The following is a 23,762-nucleotide window of genomic DNA, read 5'->3' on the forward strand; positions in this document are numbered from 1 at the left end:
TCTAATTAACATTTCCTATTTTTAAAAGGGATGTTTCATATCTTTGCTACTGTTCTTGGTCACAGAATACAGGGTACAGCACACAACAAAAATAGATGGGGAAAAAAAATCCCAGAACAGTCCCAGGGAGAGGGAAAATCTTATCTGGAATACAAAACTAGTTACCATTCTAAGAAATTGCTTAACCCTGAAAATTTAAACACCAGGTCTAATTATGCATGCATAAAGGCATCCAGATGCATGCCAATGATCGATGACACAGCGAATAAAAATTCATGACATCTACCTAATTAGCTAACTTGACTATAGAATGCAGGGCATTCAGACTGAACAAGAGTAACATTTGGAGACGACTACACCAAGCTCCAAGGAAGGGTGCTGCGGGGGACGGAAAATAATACAGGCCTCTTATTTTTACGCCATTGAAGTTTATTATCCTCATATGTTGCCAGTACAAAGTAACAATTTAAGGAACCGTTGTGCTTTTTTGTTTTTTTTTGGGGTTTTTTTTTGTAAGAAAAATCTCTTCGGTGTAACAAGGAGCCACAACCTCATTTTATTAACAAAACAAAAAAAAAACGTTTTATTGAATGTTCGGAAATGCCAGTCAGATAAACACCTACTTGCCAAAAATAAGGAGCCACATAATCGTGCTCCTGAACTTAAAAAGCTGTCTTGAGGACGAAGGCTTTTCTCACCTGCATCGCACATCCCATATCTGCGGAAGCAGCTCTTCACAACGGACCCTTTCAAAAATCTTTCGAGATTTCTCCCTTTCAGTCTTAATTCGAAGACATCAAGGGAGCTGCACGGCAATGTGCATCACCTGCTACTGACATACAATTATAACATAGAAATCAAAAGCAGTTGATAAATGGAGTTTGGAGCAAGGGTGGAAAAGAAACACATACACACACACACACACACACGCACGCACACGCACACGCACACGCACACACACACACACACACACACACACACACACACACACACACACACAACCAAAGGGATACTAACCCCTTATCCTCAGGAGTTACTTTATTCAACACATTTACATCATCATAATTTGATCTTTCATGTTTCATTCCATTTATTTTACACATAGAACAAAAAAAAAAACACACACCTAGGAACACCGTGTTTCCTCGGTCATGAGAATGAACATACAACCTAATGAAAAATATATTTTCGGTATGTCTACTATGTGACAAAGGGAGGGTGCAAGACAATGAAGAAATGGAATCATGTCCCCCCCCGCGCCCCCCCCACCCAGCAAAACCTTCTTCGGCTCACCCAGACCAACCCCTCAAGGCCAAACAACATACCAGCGAGAATGCTAGAAAGACTATATTCTTGATAATGGGAAGGGGATTCCAGAAGCAGACAATTAAGTGGAAGGCAGCTTCATTTTAGGTAGATGGAGCTCTGGAGAGGATTCAGACATGTGGGGAACACAGTCTCTCCCCCCCCCCCCCCCAGCCCCCCAACTGGAAAAGAACAACACTCTTCTTGTTCTTCAGGTTGCCGAATGCCAAAGGAAGGCCCGCGCTCAGAATCTCAGGTGGGATTTGTGTTTCACCATATACCTGCAGATCGGGGAAGAGGTCAGGGCCGGGGAAGGAGACGGGAGTGAGGGCGGGTCTCCGAGTCCGCGGGCCGCGTGAGGAGAATCGCGTTTCGATTTGCGCATGTGAAAAGGAATGGCGCTGAAACTGCGGCGCGCATCACGGAGCGGGGTGCCACGTGGGACGCCCACGGTGTGTGGCGTGTGTCATACAAGTGGGAAACCCAGATGTATGATCAATTAAAAAAAAAAAAAAAGGTGGCCCGCATTTAATTACCGCCGCGATTAAAGGGTCGTGCCCCTTTAAGGCGCTCGCTGCCCGAAAACTGACGCCGCATGACGGCAGGCCCGCAGGCCGTCCGGCTCACCTGTCGAGCGTCTCCCAGAACCGCAGGAACACGGGCCGGTCTAAGTGCCTCTTGTGGTGGCTCAGCTCCAGCACCGTGACATCCCACTTCTGCACGTTCGGGTCCATTTTCTGTTCATCGTATTTCAGATGGAAGGCTCTAACTGTAGTTTGCGGGGGGAGGGGGGACAAGAAGTCTGTTGACCAAAATTTGGCAGGCGGGTATTCTGTGGTATTATAGTGAATCTAACATATACTATAGTTAATGATGTCCATTTTTTTTTTAGTTAAAACTTTATTCAGAAAATGATGCAATTCTAAGGCAATCCGGCTAAAGATGAGTTTATATAGATTGATTACACCGTTTTGAACGGACCGGGGAAATAAGCTGTACCTGACATGATAGCGCTTTATAAAATGTATACGTTCACGATACACTCTGATGTTATCTTCTAGGGACTCACGGCAAACGTTCAGAAAGGAAAGCCCCCCCCCCCCTCCCATCCCGACAGGTAAAACACTTGCTTTCTGCCTGACTGACATCATGCTTAAACTTACTCTTAGCGAAAATGTCAACAGGGGACCCGTCGGCCAATAGCCATGGCCAGCCCTTGAACTGCCAGGCAGGACCCTGGACGAAAACAGCCACCACGCGATCCCTGAAAGAGGAAACAAAGGGGAAAAGAAGCAGATATTTAATTTAGATATTTCCCATTTTGCAGGATGCTGCAATAAAGAGCATCAGCCTCATCGTTTTAATAGTTTCCTCTCCTACTGGCTGCGATTCCGAAACTTACATTTGACAAAGGCTGCGCACATTGACGCACGAGACCACACACGCAGAAAATACACAATTACATAAAAGAGCCAGCGATTTATTAGTCAACTAGTAAATTAGCCTTGCTCAGTTTTTCTGACAGACGAATGGTGTGCGCACCATGACAAGCGCGGCAAGACGCAGCGGAATAAAAGAACACATTTGCATTTTGATTTTTATGGACTTATCAGCAGAACAGGAAGCAGAATGCTGCATGCGTGTCTTTTTCATGGATCTCCATTTTTTCATAATCATTACAGATAAGTGCGTCGGCTAAGTGCCTTAAGTTTTCAAGAGAGACAAAAAAGGGACATTAGATTAAGGCGCATTTTCAATGCACTGCACATCGCCCGAAACAGACATGCCAGTGAAAATGACTTTCAAAAAGGGAAATTCTAGTAACTTCGCAGACTCCAATGACACAGTATGCACGGGCTGTTGGGTATTGAATTGTGGGTAATCTGCACACGCACCAGTCCTGTGGGGCCAGCTTAAGAGGCTGGTCGATGACCCTGTAGGGTACGGTCACGCTGATCGTTGTCCCTCCAGGCTGAATCTGATCCTTCCTCCTCTGTAGCAGGACCTCGTTGTCTCGCTGAATGCCCTGTTTCTTCTTCTCCTCAGACGTCACGAACCTTCAAAACAAAACATGGTTATGAGAAGAAAAAACAAAACATAGAAAGAAAAAAAACTAAAACCAGGGCCTTCAGGTGACATTCAGCGAAACCGACGCTGCACTGCCCGCGCGAGCGTTCCCGTGGTAACCATTCGCGGCCATCGCTTGGCTAGCACAGAAAATGAGAAGTGGGGACAACCAGGCAGCCAGCCGGCCATCAAAATAGACACACTTCCGCAGAAAACAATCAACTTCTGTTCCCTGCTGCTGAAAGTCCAACAATGTTTTATTGTTGCCGTTAAACACTCAACTATTATATACATATATAACAATGGGTAAAAGGTTGCTCCTCTGGAACAGCTAAAATTTCCTTATGCCACTTCGTAATTAAAAACCTACCAGTAAAACCTGTAATCACACAGACAAAATCAAAACAGAATTTCAACTGAGTGTAAAGGCAGCATAAAAGCGATTCAAAAAATAAAAAAAAATTAACTTTCCCACTCAATATTTTAGCTAGCTACCTAGCTATTTCTGATTTTAAAAAACACTCTATGGAGAAAATTCACAGGTGGAACAATTCAGTTTAACATACTCAATTTCTGCGCTAAAAAACAGGAAAGCATAACAGGACTCTGCAGCCGGCAATAACTTGTAGAAGCTTAATCGCAGCACAGGCTGAATCAAAGCATGCGCAATTACATGCAGCAATCACAGAAAGCATTTGGCAACCATCCTCAAAACACCCGAGAACTTAACTACGGAACATTTAGAATCTCCCAGGGACACACTAAGGCCATCTCTTGTGGTGTTTAAATGTGTACATCAACTCATCTAATAACAATCACTCTGTCCAAATATATCGACCGCGAAATGTTAAGCAAGTCCTTCCGCTGAGAAGACGGTTGCCAATATGAAATATCCAAATAGCATCCTTCTCTGGTCAAAGAAATAAATAAGTAAAACAGATAAATAAATAAATGAATGAATGTGGTAAGGAAGGAGTGACTGACGGTTCACCCGTCACCAAGGGGACCTCTGAAGACGACTTTCCGAAATTGGAAGATTACCAAAAAAAAAAAAAAAATACATTTTCGTTGCCTTTAAAACGAGCACTTTGGGAAACCACCGAACGTGATTTTCTGCATTTTTCTTTGAGGAGCTCGTAAAACGAAGGGTCAGCCATAAGTGAGGTCACGCCACGCAAAAGGCTTTTCTTCAGTCAGCTTTGCATCTATATCTCCGTACATCTGTCTGTCCATCTTAATGTCTTCCAACCTCTTATTCTGGGAGGGGGGGGGCATGAAAATAGTAACAATGGGGAGCAGTTTCAGTGTGCTGCACCCCAGCCATTAAAGCATTCCATTCCTTTAAAGATGGGTGTGATGCCTTTAAGGTCACAGCTTAAAGCTCTTCCTCGACCACAAATTATTTTTGTCATTTACAGCGCAAGCTGCCACTTTTTAAACCAATCCGGGGGCAGGGGGGGGGGTGCAACTTTTCAAAGTCAAGGCAGCCCTGTGAATTCGTTCTAAAAACGGCAACAAAAATCTCATGCGAAAAAGCCCACAAAACAAGCCCAACAAGAGCCGCTGCAATCTGGGACAGATCTTTCGAACGGCGCGGCTGTCAGAACAGTCAATCTTCCGGCAACGGGGCGAGAGCAGCTGGAGGGAGGCAGAATCCCCGGCCTGTCACAGGCGGGCGCATCAAATCGACAGGCCAGGATGGCCCCTCGGGCCACCCCACGCCTCCAGCGCCGCGGGCCGTCGACGGCGCCGGAGCCCTCTGAACGCGATCACAGGCCTGCAAGAGGCGGCGCTGTCTGCGGCGATGTTTCTCCGCAGCATAAAAAGTTTGCCTGACAAAACATCCAATAAGATTTCTGAACGCCGAGTGTGTTTGCCGGTGAGACGCAGCAGACGCGCGGTTCTGACGGACTGGCGGTGATCACAGATACGAGACATTCGCAAAAATTAAGAGCGTGACGGCGCGCCAAGAGAAGCGGAGCTCCGCTGCATCACACCCCCTCCAGACACTCCCGCTTCTCTCCCCGGGTGAACTGGCTCCTTACATTTGCACAGCGTGTGCCTTTCGATAGACTGGCATCCCCCCCCCCAGGGCATAGCCCTGCCTCGCACTCTGTGCTGCCTGGGACAGACTCCAGGCCTCCGCCCCTCGTCCCGGGGAGCCCTGAACTGGATAAGCGGCTGGAGGATGGATGAATGGATGATTGGATGGATGGATGCTATTAGCGAAACTTTAGCTGCATCTCAGCAAAAGAGTTACAGAAAGTGCCCGACATAGATATTTGTCCTAGAATGCGAGAAGATTTTTTTTTTTGGAGAGGGGAGGTTAGCTAAGCAAACAAGCAACATGATCAATACTATACAGATGAAAGGTATAAAACGGAACATTTATTTTAGGAAATACATCTACATCAGAGCCTTCCACTACATCATAGTAGAAGCTCAAATGCTTTCGGTCATATAAAACAAACCAGTGACACAATAAGGCTCGAATGACGGAATTGACAGTGGCGACGGAATCATGGGACTAACAACATACTGGCTAGCTGGCAAGGCAGGTGATGCGACTCGGGTGAACGGACGCTCGAACCCGCGAAGAGGCCTTCTCACAGCGGCCATTAGAAACGCGGCTTAAACGCGCTCTTCCGACTTAGCGCGCCGCGCTGCGTGCGCCAACTTCAAAGGCCGCTGCCTTTCAGGCGCCCGCTAATTATAAATTCCCGCTGTCTGCTGCCAGGGAGCCAGGAAGCCGCTCATGCGAGGAGCTCAGAGCAGAGAGACGCCATCCTTTTCGGCAAGTCAATTAGACGCACATCAAAAGGCCTTCCTAGTGAGAGGACACACCGAGCGTGTTAAGTGCATGAGACTCACAAACGTATCAAAAACGCCAATCTAAATACGAGTGCACAGGAACCCTAAACGTTATCAGCACAAAACCAGCTTAAATCATACTTGCGGCACACAACTTGTCTTAATGAGGGCTCCCTAAAAGTCTTGTGGATACGTATATTTGCGTACGTCTACTAAATGGAGGCTCTTAACCTGAGGAAAATGAACATGCCGGAAGAGCAACTTTTTCAAATCTGGTTATTTTCTGTAAACGTGTGTTCAGCACTGTCTTTGATATTTAAACATTACCACGTCTACTAGTGAGACCAGTTAAATAGAACCCTAGCGCATGCAACTTTGAATCCATTCTACGAGAAGTGTCGTGTGACAAATTAACATAAGGGCGGGGCTTAATTTGCCACGAAAGGACAATCGTTTACATGCCTCTGGTTAAACACCTTCAGTTTCAAGTCAAGGAGAAGCAGTTTGATGTGTTAACACATTAAGTTTAACTGATTTATGCAGTCAATAAGATGTTGCAACTGCAACCAATTCCTCCAGCAAGTATCGGAAATGACTGCGTTAGCAGTAAATTTTCACAGGTGAAAATGAGCTACTAAAGCCAGAGCATCACAGTAGTCTGGCTGGCGTTTCTTCAGAAACAAACGCAGTAAAACAGGCAGGCAATAAAGAAAATCTACTAAAACGCTAGAAGTTTAACGTTGACGTTCACCGGCAGGCACACAAGCCGAGTTCAAAGTGTGATTTTCCGAAGAGTTTTTTTTTTTTTTAATTGACTGCCGTGGTAATTACAAGGCCAATCAGAGTTTGCCACTAGCTACGTTCAAAGGCATTTCAATGATCAACTGAATAATTCAGATCGTCACCTTGCGCACACATTACAGAAAACCACTGCAGCAGCTGACGCAGAAGCATAAACACCCTTGGCCTCCCGAACGTGAGCCAGCACGTTTCAGTTGTGCATCGCGTGGGCAGCGTAATCAAGAGGAGAATCGCCACTGTAACATGTGGCTCACGCTGCGCCCAACCAGTCGCCGTCATACATCTGTAAGCTGGAGGGCACGGAAAATAAAAAATGGCGGAAAGGTTGGAATCGCAACAGCACAATGACCATTCTCGACACTTGACATTTCGGGGCCACATGTTCAGACTGATATGATTTTGATGGACGACAATCAAATAAGGTGACCGAGTGGGGGGGGGGGGGGGGGGGGCTCATTTATCACCTATATAGCGGTTCAAACCGTGCTAAGCAAAGCTATTTTAAAACTTATATATCGGTGGAACACTTAGCAAGGTGAAAAAACCCTTCCCAACAGCCTTCCCCATTATCGTGTTCGCTGGCTACGCATGGAGATGGACAGCAGGCAGAAATGGTGCCTGCAGGTGCAAAGATATTCATCCAGATCAGAGTCTGACAGCATGCCGAGTCACGGCAATCTAATAATCGGAACCGCCTGCGACGCTTGACTTTTTCAACTCCCCACGCGTTACACAGTTGCCAGCCGCTCGGACAATGACTGCTGGAATTAAAACACTATGTCACAAACCCTGAAGCTGACGCGGCTCTGTGGACAAGGCAATTATTAACAAAATACCCCTTAATCAATTTAGTTGACCCCCTGTTTCCCATTAATTTCCTCAAGAGGCTGTGCTATATGAGCTCAGCAGGAATAACCAACTAATTGCACACTTTAAATGCAAAACATTTTCTGCTAGGAAGTAAAAAGCTGTGATTCAAAGGCATCAAGTCTATTCCCATAGTGAGCAACCATGCAGCAATGAAAACATCCATGAGAAGGACTGCGGGGAAAAGTCATCCTCAGATTTGCACACAGCACAGATGTATTAAGGTAACATGTGGAATATACTGCATATTGATTTTACCCTTCATACAGAGAATCTCCTTCAGTGAGATAAATGGTACAATCACGTTGTATGGTGCATTGTGCATTAAATGATGGCTACGGTATTTTAAAAGGCTCTGTGCAGCTTTAAGTGTTCAGGAATGCCGTGTAGATGGCAACTAAGAGAGGGATGCAACTCCTCATTAGTTAGAGATGTATCAACTATGCCACAAAGAACTCTGCCTGAGGACACATATTTCAAGGCAATTTCATATGGCAGAAACACTAACGTCAAAACACTTACTTTAGATCTTGCAAAAGATCCTTGGCGTTAAGCATGGTGACCAGCGATGTCGTGGCGGCAGGTATGATGATGATAGGAGTTCGAGACCCTTAACACGAGGGGGGGGGGGGGGGGAACAGCATGGAAAGATTGCATTTTTGTTGATGCACATTCAGCCCCTACATTAATGACAAAATCATTACTAAAGCCTACTGAGATATGACTCATCTACATCCAGGAACACTTTCAGACACACTGCCAACATACAACTGTATTCTTAAGCGATTAAACACATATTGCTTAACATAAAATGTATGTACCAGTGATTAGACAGACATTAACATGGGACTGTGACACAGCAAACAATAAGAAGAGTGACTATCACAAACTAGAAGCCAGTGTCTGCCAAATCCTTCACAGACAGAGACAAGCTATCGAACACCGAAGTGACCTTGGAAAAACTACATTTTTTTGCCAGCAACCACTATAAATCGAGAACTGCAATACAAGCAACCGACATTAGCCAACATGCAATTCAGCATTTAGCTCGTAATAAAATATCCAAAGCTGAACATGATACTTTAACCCTTTAAAGGCATCATGAAGGTAACTGGCTCTCTCCATACATACCCTTCTTTTGGTTAGGCGGTGGTCTGGCTTGAGACACTGAAAAAGAAAAGTAAAATTAACGGTAAAAGGTTTAATACACCCACACAGTGAAAACGGAGGCATTGCACTCGCTTAAAGTGCACGTTGTATTTTGATGCCGCGGCAAATCAGGGCATGTTTGTTTTATGCAATAATGAAAATTCATTAAGAATCATGGATTGATAGCGACGCAGACAAGATAAATCACCACTTACACACCAAAATCTTTCCTCCCTCAGATGAATAGATGTTTTCGTAATAAATGAATGAAATAGTAAAGTACACATTTCAAGTAAACGGACAGCTAAGTCGGCGATGAAGCAGGGAATGTGTCGCTTCTCTTAATTCTCCGTAAATTCCTCTGTGCCTTGGATTCCCAGTATCCAACTGGCTACGCCGGGTACGAGTAACTGGGTAAGTGTACGGATGAAGCTCCAGGCTGGCCAGGCCAAGTCATTTCCTACAAAAAATGTATTTATTAAACATTTACATAGCAGATAACTTCTTGGGGGGGGGGGCTGTGATGGGGGTGCATTAATTCTATGCAAACGTGCACAGCTGGGAATTTCGTGGACTTAGGGAGAGGGGGAAAGCTGAAGGGAGAGCCCCCATGTGTGGGGGGACAATGAAACAAAAAGGAACCACGAATCAGCTTTTTATTGACTTCTGACACCTGGACTGCAGCTTCCAGAATCCTTATAAACACTGAACACACTGTCCACGTGAGAACGTACGGGAAAGACACCGCGCTGATTATTGTAATAAATCAAAGAAAGAAGGTGTGTGTTATGATTTGGGTCACACAGTAGTGTCATAAAACTAAAGGTACATTCTGATTTAATGCATTGATTCAGAGATGATGCAAGGGCAGAGGATGAAGCAGGCCTGAAGTGCCAGGATCTGAACACAAGGCTTTAACTTTTCTGGCCTTTTAGAAGGTTCCCCATCAGCATGAGAACAAGGACGTCGTTCTGGAGCACAAGGGGACATTAAGTTGACACTGGACAGCACACAAGCAATTCATTAGGAGAAAAAGAAGTCAAATGTCCAAGTCATCTGTCAGCAATCAGTAAGAGTGTAGCTCGGGGAACATGACACCACGGCAGGCGCCTGCCGGGCCGTTCCCGAAAGCACCATCCTGTATGTATTTCATTGATTCTCTGGGCTCCGTCCAAGATACAAACAGCAAGGCCAGCTACATCCCCCTCGGGTTGTCACACCAGGCGTTACGGGGCGAGTTTTCAGAAGACAGAAATCCCAGCCGACGGCATTAAATCTCCTAATGGGCCGCTTATCAAGTCTGCAATGTGTTTTTCAGGATTTCCGGGACAAAGATCTGCCAGAAGTGTCCTTTGTTTCCAGGCCTGTTCTCCATTATCACCAAGCACCCTTTTGGGGCAAGATGGTTCACAATTTAATACTTTTCAATGTCTACGTCTTACGAAGCCGTACATTAAAATGAAACCTAAACGTTAAACCGATCATCAAAACCTTGCGTTCTCAACTAATGTAACTCAGACAGATGCAGAAGGAGATGAAAATAAAAACATTTAAAATTACCAGAGTACAATATCAGTTTAGCACCATATCACCATACTAAAGAATAGCTAAATCCCTACCAGAATTTCCCCATCATCCAAAAGGGGATCATACATCAGCTAATGAAAAACAGCAAACTGATTACACTCATGTTTATTTTTAAATAACACCAAATTGCACACTGCCAAACATATGCATAAATAAACAGCTCTTAGTAACAGGTGCTATAGAGGCAAGGCACAGCATCAGCATTAGAAAGTTATAATTTTGCCTGCTCTGATTAGTCTTTAATCTTCCCTGGCCTGTGATAGTGAAGTGCCGACCGCACATGTAGCTGAGCTGATGAAATTCACATTATGCAAAAGTTATTAGCCAGGGCGGGGGTGGGGGGTGGGAATGTAGTTAAAACTGGTCCTGGCAAAAAATGAAGCTCTTCTTGTAAAACAAGCTGCTCAGTGCGCAGTCAGAGGCGTGGAGTGCCGCACGAGACCACGGTACATGTTCTGAGCTGAGGTTTATTCACACTATATATTTAGCAGACCACACAGCTAACTCCCAAGCTGGCCAGCAAATGTAAGGTGAAACAGCGGCGTTTAATCTTCATGAGTTTAAAAAGTGTTGGGGACAGAAGCGAAAAATACTATTTACCCATGGATGATATGAAGCACATTTGCATTTTGTACAGTTTTAAAATGCAAAGAAAACTACCTTAAAATGCACTTTGTTAGTACCCTATCACCAGCTCTGCTACCATTTATTATGCAAGGCATTAGTGTTCCCTTAATGGATATGTCACTAAACAGCAAGTTTATGAGACCACCCAGGGTACAGTCTTGCCACCAACATATATTCTTTTGATTTTGACCAAGTTGAGATCTAGCTACCCCCCCCCCCCCCCAAAAAAAAATAAAAAATAGAGATCTAGCTATTAATCGGCTTATAAGTCGATTCTGCCAGTAGGATTACTCAAGTTCAGCATTCAGCCGCTGGAACTTCGGATTAAAAGCGAGAGGGCAGCAGTTATCAGGTGACCATAAGCCACAGCAGGCATTCAGGCTGTCATTTAGGGCACGGCCAATGTATGTGTTTCATACCGTTCCAGAAATACCGGGGATGGTATAACGCTGTGAGGTATCGCCCAGGAGCAAAGCAGACCTACCTGGTCTGGGTACTGGCTGCATTGCTGGAGTCTGAGCCTTGCGGGCAGAAGCTCCTTCCTGAAAACCAAGACGTCAGAACAAAAGTTAAAATCGAAACTAACAAAGATTCAGAAACAGAGTCTATGTGCAAACAGTGTTTAAGCCATAGAAGTCTTAGGATTATTAATGAATCATACTGCAGACCACAGGTCATATATCAACATAACAGACACAAATTGACAATGCTGCTCATCTTCTTGTTGACAACGCCAAACAATAATTTAGCAGATAGCAAATGAGCATCTCCTGTTTTTAATGCTGTGGGTCATGGGAAAAAAATTATAAGCAGCACCGGTATATATATCTAGTTCCAATCTTCTTGCCTTATTTTGAGCATCAAGATAATTGATAGTCTTTCAATCTACTGTTTAGTGACTAAAATAACAAATGTGTCAGGGCCTCATTTCGATAACCATGATACCCCACCGTCAATTTCACCAGTGTATAAATGACAAAAATGTTTTGCAGGGATTTCTTAAGCAAAACCCCCATAGTAAGCAAGCCAGTCACCACAGATTCAATTACTTAAGAAATTAAGAGTTATGAGGGCTAAGACAACATGTCATTTCTCCCCCATAAGCTTATTATTCAGTTGTTGAGCTGTTCCATGTGCCCATGTGGTAAAAGCAAGTAAATCAACATTAATCCTTTGCAAAGCTCTTGTCTTTATACTCAACCCAAAGCAGCATCTATGGGAAGGTTAAGTGTATTGGAATGTTTAGACAGATAAGATGGAATAGATAGGAGACAGAGACAGAGAGACAGACAGAGAGACAGACAGAGAGACAGACAGAGAGACAGACAGACAGAGGAATAGAAGTAGACAAGCATAGAGCTATTGAGGTAGACTGGTATAGAGGTAGACAGATATAGAGGTAGAGCGAGAGATCGACATAACAGTACTGTAACGGAAATGTGTTCGTACTGAAGATCTTCAGTAAAGGTCTTTCGGTTCGGTGCGCAAATGTACCGAACGAACGCAGCAAGTGCGAAACCTTTGTGCGTTTGTGTTTCCCCCGAGCAACATTCGGAAAGGGGTGGATGAAGCCGCGCCACAACACATGCATGCGTAAGTCCTAACGTGAACCTGGAAGTTGTTCTGTTGTTAATTTTCTAAATGGGCACCTTAATGGATATTTATTTATAAATTATATATTTACTTGATAGAAAATTTCTATTTACTTTTAAGTTTGGTTTATTAAAAGGTTGCAGCAGTATTGACAGAGACGCCATTAAAGATTTTGTTCAGTAAAACACGGTTTAATAAAGAATACAGAAGCAATTTATGTTTTATTTCTTTACCCCTGCTGTACCGAAAACGTACCGAACCGTGATTTCTGTGCCCGTGACACCCCAGACGGATAGATATAGACAGATAGATACTTTATCATTCCCGAAGGAAATATCTTTTAATCATAATTCAATTAAACATACATGTAATCTAATAATACTCTAAATGACAAACAGCACGAAGGTTCTCACTGCGTATTTATAGACATATTGGTAATGTTATATCGTTATTAATATATTATACATTTACTGAGAATCTTGACATGGAAAAAAATATGCCTGAGGTACAGATTCTTAGTCTATTAATCCCAATAACGGCTGGATGAAGCCAAACTGAGATTCACATAGACTCATCTCCGAATTGCATCTGTCCCCATCCAGCTCTTTTCCCTCTTAGCTAGAGTCATCTGAAACGATTGGATTTCATTCCCCAGCCAATGCTTGGCAAACTTGTCTCCGGGACGCTGTATCTACGGAGCGCCATCACGGAGATCCAGGGGCAATCTATCAGCGACGTCACGGCCCAAATGTCAAAGCGGCTGCAGTCACATTGCACGCATATCTCAAAGCTATTCCCAGCAGTCGGCCAGCAATTTAAACGGCCACGCAGGCAACATATTATACAGGACTGCTGAATAATTAACGTTTTTCAACCAAGACTTCAAAAGTTGTGTCCCCTTGAACTTACAGCCAATTATGTGCATAGCTGGGTATTATCCTGCATACCAATAATGACACAAGATAGAGGGTGACTGACCAATCCGGTTCTTGTGATCACCGTTTAGGCATGTGCAGAAACCAAAAGCGGCCCACTGTCCAGAGACGGCACGATTAAGCAGGAAACAAAAGTAAGGAAAAATACAAGCCTGTGTGACTATTTGCCTGGTAGTCATTTTGTTTAATGCAGGACTGAGCTGACTTTCATTTCCGATTTTCACTGAATTGAGAATAAAGGTCTTACCCCAAATAATGTATCCTGGGATCCTGGCAAGTCACCCAGGATGTTTAATTTGTCATTAAGGAACAGAGCGATAATCCTGCCTTTTTCCACTGTGAGAACAGCGGCGGCAGCGACAGCAGGAGCTCAGGACACAGAGCACCGGAAAAAGACACAGAGAGACCTGAAAAGTACACTGAATATTTCATACCCAGTTAGCACTCACTGAGGGAAATTAGGGAAGTATTTGAATTTCACAGGCAGATCTCAACTTAAAAAATAATAAAAAAACACAGATTGCCTTACAAATATTTATTGCAAGGCCAATAGCATCTAATATCTAATATCTAACTGATTGCATTTTCCCTGTAACAATTCAACGACCACGATGAACGGAATAGATAAAGGAATTATCACTGGAAGCAAAGGTTGTTGTTCGTAAGAGCTGCAGGTCATAATTTTTATAGCTTGACATTCATAGGTAATTTGAGTATATCATCCACTGAAATATTGAGTAGTTTTATTAAATACCTCCCCATTAAGGGAAAACATCCATTTATAATACTGTGAAATTTCCTTACAAATAGGAATAATTAATAATTTACCCCTAAAAACCTCTGATTCTACACAAGTGAATGCTCAGCCACACAACCATCTTCAAGACATATGTTTTATTCCCCATTTTTGATAATACAGAACAGACAAATATATAGCAAGTGGACATTGACCTGTATGACCTAGAGTTTCATATGACGTTTCAAAACTCGTCTGTATTAAAGCCAAAGTATCGAGTAAACACACGGAGACCCTGGGGACAGGTTCTTCTGGCTTTCTGCTGTAAGAAGCCCTCCCTTGTTAAGATGCACCCTTTCCTCTGAGGGCACACACTCACCTGCTGACAGTAAACCCATATTCCGAGTGTGCCGGGCTAGAAACAGCGATTTAAACTGAGTAGGATTCGCCTAAATACACCAAAAGTTCTGCAGACCGGGCATCTATTGACAAAATATGACTGATGCACAGCACTGCTCCCATGTGAAGAGTGTAGGTCTGAAAAGCAGGACACTCGTTTTTATACACCTGAACAATGTCAAACAAAACCCGTTTGCAAAATGCAAAGCGTCAGTACCGCTTTCCCGATTCAGACCCCAAAGAAAGCTGCTCTGGGATTTGCTTCTGAATGTAACCGACACTTTGCAAAACAAGTTCAATGGATGGGTAACGTCTTCAACGCCCCCTTAATTCTAACTAGTATTGTCATGCATTTTGCTTTGTGCTGAACTGGACAGCTGGAGTTACACATAAAAAAAAATTTAAAACAGCCCAGAACCATGCTAACATGTGAAACCCATGAAATATTAATGCATGCTGAGACTAAATAAAAGGCTCTCTCTCCTTCATCTGGGCAGCATGGAGTTAAATCCCCCCATCTCTTAAGAGGGTGGTGGGAAAGGGGGGGGGGCTAGATGGGGGGTGGGGCGGAATGAATATGAATAGGTCACGTGGGAGCCCTATTAAGAAAGCAGTGACGGGCTCGGTTCTGTCACTGTAACGCTGCCTGTCAGACGCCGTGTTTAAACAGCTGCCTTTGCTGGAACAGGGGCGGAGGACCTTCCACTCTGGCCAGATCGCGCTGTAAATGCGGCCAACGCGGGGGGGGGGGGAGGGCGAGGGGTGGACTCTGCGTTCTGCTCTCTGGCAGCGCCGCCATCCTGCCTAGCAACATGAAGGAGTATGTAGCGTAGCGCTCTGCCTCCGCTGCGGCTAGAGCGGCTCCCCGGCCCCGCTCGTGCGGCTCGGCGCGGTGCAGTGCCGCGGCTCACACTGCAGTCGCGCGCTCCGCCGCGCCAACAAAGACCAGACAAAGCGGTTCCTCCTGAAATACAGCGAGGAAGGAACACTGTTTCTCAGAAGCCTGTGGACTACAGATACAAGGAAGATTCGAGGCGGGAAGACGGAAGGAGGGGAAAAAAAAGCATTCGTTTGAAGGTATAAGCGATCACTGTATGGATGGAATGCGGGGAAGCAGGAATGGGTGTAGGCGCGTGACGGCGGACAGAAGAGCACAGGCTTCGGCGGTTCTGACGACGGCGGTAATGGCGAGCCAGACAGCGAGCGGCTGCAGCAGCCTTTCCCCACCGCGATGAGCGGCTCCAGCCTGAGGTACGTCCTCGTCTGCCTCTCGGTCTCCACCCCCGCCCCCTTGCCCGACCGGGGGCGGGGGGTGGGGTGGGGGGGGGTCTCAGAGAGGTCCGGGAATGCTGCGCGTTCGGCCCGACCTGTCAGAATTCTTGGACACGCGGGGCGCCTCCGTAACAAGCAGAGCCTCAGCTGTCAAGTAAAAATGCACAGCTGGGTATATGTATGTGTGTGTGTGTGTGTGTGTGTGTGTGTGTGTGTGTGTGTGTGTGTGTCGTGCTCTTTCCCGGGGGTAGCCCCTGTATATAATAAACCATATTAATAAAAACTGCCCTACATGCTGACCGCTAACGTCCTTACCTTTTTAAAACTAAAAGGTACCCAAACATCAAACCGAAAGATTTCCCGGCATTGGAGTTCTGCTTCGATAGCTAACACAGCAATAGCCACGCTACCTACCATTCATACGCACTACCTACATTTAAAACAATTTATATACTACGCCGTGTCACTATTTTATGAAGTTCTGGCTCCATAAACTTGCAATGGTATATTTTTATGAACTAGCGGAGACTAATATTCAGGGTCACATGCTGCTTTAAACACAGAACTACTGTCGTAGAAAAGCAAGAAAAGAACGCAATTCCTAAAAAGAACAAGGCAACAGCACAGCAATACACAGGTAGCTATTTTTAAATCATAGGTGCAAAGAAAATTCACCTTTTCCATTTAGCGCCCCAACATTACGCACAGACTACGACAGCATGCTTGGATTGCAGCATCCTGAAATATTAAAGGCAGCACACGGCTATACACAGTTAAATGAAATATTATGCAACCGGCAACAGAACAAGACTGTCTATTAACACCTCTGGCCTGCTTTCACTTTAACAAATTTTTTTGAAATTCTGTTTGTGTGTGTGAGAGTGTGAGTGTGTAACCTATTCTACCACAGTGCAATTCTAACCTTTCACTAACCCAGATAAACAACTGAACAACAAATCTAGCAACCAACATTTTTTTCATACATGCATGCACAGTAATTATGCATTCATGCCCAAACATATTTGCCTTGAAGATCATTGATAGACTAAATATGCACTCAGTTTTGTTTGCGTTTGTCAGGGCCGATCAGGGCAGATTGATAAATGAGACCATGGAAATGACCTTTCGGACCGATGCCAGAATCTGCCTTACCGGTTTATTAGAGATGAAGGAAGCCTGTCTGAGCTCATAGCGTTTGAGCGATGGATGCAATTTTAGCGGACTAATCATGATGGCTAAAGCGGGCCAAGCCGGCCAGTCTGACTTTAAAATCAAATTCTTCTGGACTAGCTCTTAATTTATAAACCCGAGGACCGTCCTTATTCAGAACGAAGGGCACAGGAACGCTGGAAACTTCGACAAACGCAACCTTTTCACAGAGATGAAAAAAATCAAATAAATATTCCACACTTCAAAACCGGTACGGGATCTGCCACCCGTTAAACTTTAAAATCCCAGCACGAACCGTCTGTCTCCCAAGCTGAGTAAACAGACTGTTGAAAAGGTGAAAGCGCTCTGCCGTTTGCAGGTAGCTGTGAGACACACCAGAAACGAGAGACAGCACCAAGAGCAGCTCAAGCCCAAACCCATAGTTCTGAACTCACAAAAAGAGGGAAAGGCAGAGTTAAAGAGCGAGCTTATCAGCGACTGTCAGGCTACATCACATGAGGCTGCGGTAACAGGAACTTATTTTTCGACGAGCCAAACCACTGGCAACCAGATGGATATGTGCGGAGGCTAAGGCGAACGACAGGTGAAAGCTGTTATCGCCATCTGCAGTCTATGAATTCTGCATCAGGTTCTCCTGGACTCTGACAATTCGTCGTGACAGCACTTCCTGGCCTGCTGCTGAGAGCGGAGTGTCGGGGGGGGGGGGGGGGGGTCGATAATACCACGTCGCAAGCCCTACGCCTGTGTCACATTCTATGACTGTCTTTCACATGCATGCAGAGCGCCCCCATCAGCCGGTTACCAACAAATTATTGTATGCATTAAGACTTACGAAATAAAACTCGTAGCCGACATGGGAGACAGGGAAACCCCCACAGCACTGTACAAAAACCTCCAGCTCGATACTGAGGTTTCACGTTACGCTGGAACTCGATGGTTAGTCATGGCGAGACGATTCCGTATCTCTCCGCGCTTTGATCTCTCCTCTCTTGTCTCTTCCAGATGACCATGGTGCGCGCCTTCTGAAGACCCAGAGATTCTCACGCGGATACACCGAGGCATGAACGGTTGACGTGTGGGACATATTGCAGTGAGAGGGTCCAGAGGCTTAGGTGCAGGATGTGTCAGCTGCCCCACAACTGCACTGGGGGCCTAAGGAGCTGCCATTGCCGATGAGGACAACGGAGCTCAAGATGCACATCTGATTCGAATCACCGTGAGCACAGCGCGGCGACGCGCTTCACGTCTGCATCATGCAGTGGAGGCGGCGACACTGCTGTCTGATCAAGATGACCTGGAACGTTAAGAGGTCACTCTTCCGCTCCCATGTGGCCGGCCTGCTCTCCCTCGCCTCCCTGGTGGGCGTCGTCGTCCTCTTCAGCCACCAGGACTGGCTCCTGGGTAGGAGCGGCCGGAGGGAAAACCCCGTGGCCTACACGGTGAGGGGCGGCTTCCGCTCACAGAAGAGCGAGACCAACCAGAGTGCGCTGAGGGGCATCTGGAAGGAGTCCCTCCCTATGCCTGCAAAGTCGGCGGCCAACAGCAGCTCCCACCAGGCTGAGGCATCCCTGCAGGGGGTTACTGGCCTGGAAAACTCCCTGAGCGCCAACGGCAGCCTGAACGGGGAGTCGGGACCAGGAGGCCGCTTCATAGCGCAGCCGTTCCGCTATATCATCAACGAGCCCGACAAATGTCTGGACAGGAAGCCGTTCTTGGTGCTCCTGATTGCAGCGGAGCCAGGCCAGACAGATGCCAGAAACGCCATCAGGCAGACCTGGGGCAACGACAGCGTGGCCTCCGGGATGGACTTCGTAAGGCTGTTTCTCCTGGGACTGGGGAAGAACCGCAACTCCTACCAGCAGCGCTCCATCGAGGAGGAGAGCAGGCAGCACCATGACATCATCCAGCAGGAGTACATGGACACCTACTACAACCTAACCATCAAGACACTGATGGGGATGAACTGGGTGGCCACGCACTGTCCGCACACAGCCTACGTCATGAAGACGGACAGCGACATGTTCGTCAACACAGACTATCTCATTCATAAACTGCTCAAGCCAGACCTTCCACCAAAACAGAACTATTTCACGGGCTACCTGATGAGAGGCTATGCCCCAAACCGGAACAAAGACAGCAAGTGGTACATGCCGCCCGAACTCTACCCGAGTGAGCGGTACCCAGTCTTCTGTTCTGGGACCGGCTATGTGTTCTCAGGCGACTTAGCCGAAAAGATCTACCGGGCTTCTCTGAGCATCCGGCGCTTGCACTTGGAGGACGTCTATGTGGGGATTTGCCTAGCCAAGTTGCGTATCGACCCCGTGCCTCCCCCCAATGAGTTTGTGTTCAACCACTGGCGCGTCTCCTACTCCAGCTGCAAGTACAGCCACCTGATCACGTCCCACCAGTTCCAGCCGAACGAGCTCATCAAATACTGGAACCACTTGCAGAGCAACAAGCACAATGCATGTGTCAACGCGGCCAAGGAGAAAGCAGGCCGGTACAGGCACAGAAAGCTACACTGGATGGTGGGTCAGTGATCGGCGGAGGGATTCTACAAGACTGGCGCACTCGGGGGGGTCACTGTGAGGCGGGACAGACCAGCACACACCCATTTTGCTATCGTGTACAGTATTGACTGACAATATTTTTTCAATTTAACAGATGTTATGTACTGCAAAGCTGTAATTGAGGAAAATATTAAAAAACGGAAGTACGGAAATTTATTATTGTGCAGTATTGAGCATGCACAAGTGATTAAACTTTACCAGTTGCCAATAAAAGTATGACATCAGATGTGTTTAATAGTCACAGATGTTTGTGAGAAAGAATTTCGTGGAAAAAAAACAAAATCGACGGTTTCACAGCCCCACCCCCCTCCGCAAAAAAAAAATTTAAAAAAAGAAACTGAGTAGTTCAGAGGTGAATAGTGAGCGGTAGCATCTTGGTGAATGTGAATGGATTTATGGATATAACATTATACACATTAACACACAAAGCACACAAAGATCCAAGCGGCCATTTCTATATCCTAGAGTTAAACTCTGGTTGTACAAGTTGCATCCGTCACGTGACAAATGGAGCACTGCAGAAGTGCATCTGGCACAGAGCATATCCTGTTGTTCTATCAGCAACAGCTGCCCAGGGAACGCAGTCTTATCTTCCCAGAATTGAACCATAACAGAACTTTAGGCTGAATTAGACAAGAGAAACCACCAGCACACGTCAACAAATCTGCGGAAAACTAGATTAAAATCTTGGTCTTGATGATTAACTGCACTTCCTGATTCACTACGAAAATGAAAGACATGCGTGCTAGTAATTCTGAGAGAGGCACAGAAAGAGCAGCCAGGGCACAGGAGGCATAAACTTAGCTCTCTCACATGACTCCCGGGGTGGGGAGGGGTGGGGGGCTGCTTAAGACTTACCACTTAACCAGAAAAAGTAAATGATTCTGATCAGAAGCAGATTCAACACACCACAACCATGGCCAGGTTGCGACATCGGAAGAACAGACATGGCTAAGATAGAATGAAATATTTAAGGTAAAACTAAAAGGCAGGGACGCTCAAGATGCACAAAAACCAAATTTGTAGATTTCTCTCAGAAGGCTGACTGGAGCAAGTCGCAGATAGAATGAGGAACATACAAGCATGCAAATGCACCTTCTCTGTTAGCTGCCTTGCTCAGCAGAAGAGATCAAAAACCCTTCTTGAACATAGGCTTCCGTGAGCTGTGGCACATCCTGTCCATGCTTAGCGGAGGGGACTCCCCTGCACCATGTACTTCTGCACACATGGCTAAGCTTGCATTACATATTTACATATTTACAGCAAACCGCAGCTGTACAGGGGAGGGTGGAGTGTCCCGGGGGGTCATTTAAAAAGGTGGCTAAACTGGGAACTTGAGGATCACAGTGTTTTCTGGCTACCTTTAAACAGAAAACCTTTCACAAAAAAAAGGCTTGTCCTAAGAGGATGTGCTTGTAGATGCCAGCAATCCAGCACATGGCACAGAAAACCTAGCTAAATAATTTTTTTTTATATAAATCCTTTGCTTCCAGGAAAATTTAAATCCTCTGCTCATTTTAATTCCGCCCCAACTGAGATCGAATCTCACAAATTAGAGGCTATAAAAGCAATCTCCAGAGCATATTGCCAATTCACACCCAGTTAAGAAATTAATCATTAAAACAAACCGTAGGTAAGTCACACATCCGCCACACGCCGGAGGTAAACAAAAAGAGGAGTTTCTTTCTGAAAGTGTCACCCTTTACGACCTCGCTGATTTAGAGCGAGCGCGGCGCCGACTGGTAATAACCTCAACCGTTACGAGGTAAATGATCTCAGGTCAGCTGCTAAGGGCGCAACGTATCAACGCTGAGCCGCGGCTGTGCTTTAATGGGCTCCATAAATAAGCGGCGAAATCAACGGTAAGCGCGCGGGCGGCCGGCAGCCAAACGTACGCTAGCTGGGGATGTATACATCTCATGCGAGGGAGGCAAACGATTGTTCTGAAACCTCTGTGAAGCACAATCACAATTTTATAGTACCGACGGGGTCAAAAACCATGGTGGTGTTTGAAGGGGGGGGGGGGGGGACCATTTAGCAATGTTTATAATAAGCATATCAATGTTGAGGTGATCAAAGGCTACCATCATTGAAATTTATGAGAGTCGGTGAAGGACATGCTTGTGTACGTCACTACGCTCCCCCAACCACCCTCTGAAATCCATCCCATAATGTCTGGTCACTGCCCATTACGCCCAATGTCACGGCTTACCATAAAACAGACCAGCAGTTACCAAGAGGCTGGTTTTGCTTTTGACCAATACATTTTAAGATGACAGTTAATTTTAACCTGCTGCCTTTTCCCTAATTGACCTGGAGATTCTTCTAGAGGGCTGCTTGACCGAATTGCTCCAGATTACACGCTGGCATTATGGGATGCGACTCCACTTGTGCATGACTCCCACTGTGAGCGTACACAGAGATGCAGTCATCACCCGTACTTGGCAGTCATATGACACCGCTGACTTCACGGGCATCATTAAATAAAAATACCAATTTTACAGACTTTCCACAGAAAGACCCACTCCAGCCTCAACTAAATTAGGATCAGCCCTCCAATTCAATAAGGTGGAAAAAGAATTTATCACATTTCTTACATTCACCAGCATCTCTCCCTAATCTGATAAACAAACACAGGAGATGATGTTAGCTATTAGGCAGCAATGCTGATAAGTCATTTAACAATTTTTACAAGCTGAACTTTCAGGCTGACATTTCTGAATACAGATTTAGTCTAGATGTAGCAGTGCATTACCCGAACAGTAATTTGTAAGGCGGAAATTAAAGACTATTCGACTGCTGAACAGTCTGACCCCTCGCCGCCAAGGCCTGGGTTTGTTAAAAGAACTCATAATTCATAAATCTACGTGTTTATTGTACAGTATGCTTCCATGCCCAACTTCCATACCAAATTTGCCAATTTGCAGTTAGGATTGTGGGGGAAAAAGATCAACACGAATCTGCCCTCCATTCAGAACTTATATAGGCCCCGGAGTCAGGAAGGAAAAATCATTCACTGCAGAACAACATCATGGGCATATCCTGTTCAAACTCCTCCCCTCTGACAAGCACTACGCCAAAACAAGCAGACACATGAATAGTTCCCTTCCACAGTCCATCACTCAAATGAACAATTGAGTGCCAAGGACAATATTGCATAATAATCAGCCATCACAAGCATCCACTATACCTCACATATATATAGCAACCAGTATCTTTGCACTATGCACGTTTGCACTATGGCTCTCTGCCTTAAGTCACTTCTGTACATACTGTACTTAATTGATTTTTAGTCCTGTTTTTCTGCTGTACGTCTGTCCTGTTTAAGTAAACTGAGAACAATTAGAAACCAGATTTGTCTCTGGTTTCCTTGTATGTGTAAACATCAGTTTACATTAAAACTGATCCCGATCGTTCCCTGCCAATCGGGCGGCAGGGTATCTTGGTGTTTGCTGTAATGTTCATGTCTTAAAACGTCACGTTTCTATTCTGTTTACATGTCTCAGTGTACTTCCTTCCCATTTTCACTATGAACGAGGACGATATTCCAGCTTATAGTGTATGACTCCTCGCATCATATACAGGAAGTTGGCTGTAGGTGACGGCGGGTGGAGATCAGGGCCTTAAAGCTGACGCCCTCTAGGCTCACACAGCAGCAGAGAGAGCAGGGGAGGTGGGCCGGCCCGGATGGGCGCTGGGAGGAACTCTGACCTCTCCGGAATGTCCCTTCCTGCTGTTGTGTGTGCCAGGCCGCGCTTCACGGTGATGAGAGCCTTTATGGGCTGAGGGGGAACACAGGAGGCCAGGTGGCCCGTTCCGCTGCTGCCTTGGCGCCCCTGGGCCTGACAGCCGCGCGGCGCGGTTACCCGCGAC

General features: G+C 45.7%; 2 protein-coding genes across 2 annotated transcripts in view; one reads left to right on the forward strand and one right to left on the reverse strand.

Moving 5' to 3' along the window:
- Positions 1–408: 408 nt before the first annotated feature.
- The window catches only part of cdc73 (cell division cycle 73, Paf1/RNA polymerase II complex component, homolog (S. cerevisiae)), a 39,492-nt gene continuing 16,138 nt past the window's right edge, over positions 409–23,762 (reverse strand). The window contains exons 11-17 of the mRNA XM_048990048.1: positions 11,699–11,756; positions 8,983–9,018; positions 8,374–8,461; positions 3,201–3,362; positions 2,469–2,569; positions 1,933–2,074; positions 409–1,586 (exon numbers count right to left, since the gene is read on the reverse strand). Of these exons, the coding sequence (XP_048846005.1) occupies positions 1,550–1,586; positions 1,933–2,074; positions 2,469–2,569; positions 3,201–3,362; positions 8,374–8,461; positions 8,983–9,018; positions 11,699–11,756 (624 nt within the window). The 3' untranslated portion in view covers positions 409–1,549. The remainder of the gene's footprint in view (positions 1,587–1,932; positions 2,075–2,468; positions 2,570–3,200; positions 3,363–8,373; positions 8,462–8,982; positions 9,019–11,698; positions 11,757–23,762) is intronic.
- On the forward strand, positions 15,509–20,115 carry LOC125717085 (beta-1,3-galactosyltransferase 2-like). Its single transcript, XM_048990051.1, has 2 exons — positions 15,509–16,128; positions 18,322–20,115. The coding sequence occupies exon 2, from the start codon at positions 18,573–18,575 to the stop codon at positions 19,857–19,859; it is 1,287 nt and encodes a 428-aa protein (XP_048846008.1). The 5' UTR covers positions 15,509–16,128; positions 18,322–18,572; the 3' UTR covers positions 19,860–20,115.

The sequence above is a fragment of the Brienomyrus brachyistius genome, chromosome 21 (genome assembly GCF_023856365.1).
Source record: "Brienomyrus brachyistius isolate T26 chromosome 21, BBRACH_0.4, whole genome shotgun sequence".
Lineage (NCBI taxonomy): Eukaryota > Metazoa > Chordata > Actinopteri > Osteoglossiformes > Mormyridae > Brienomyrus > Brienomyrus brachyistius.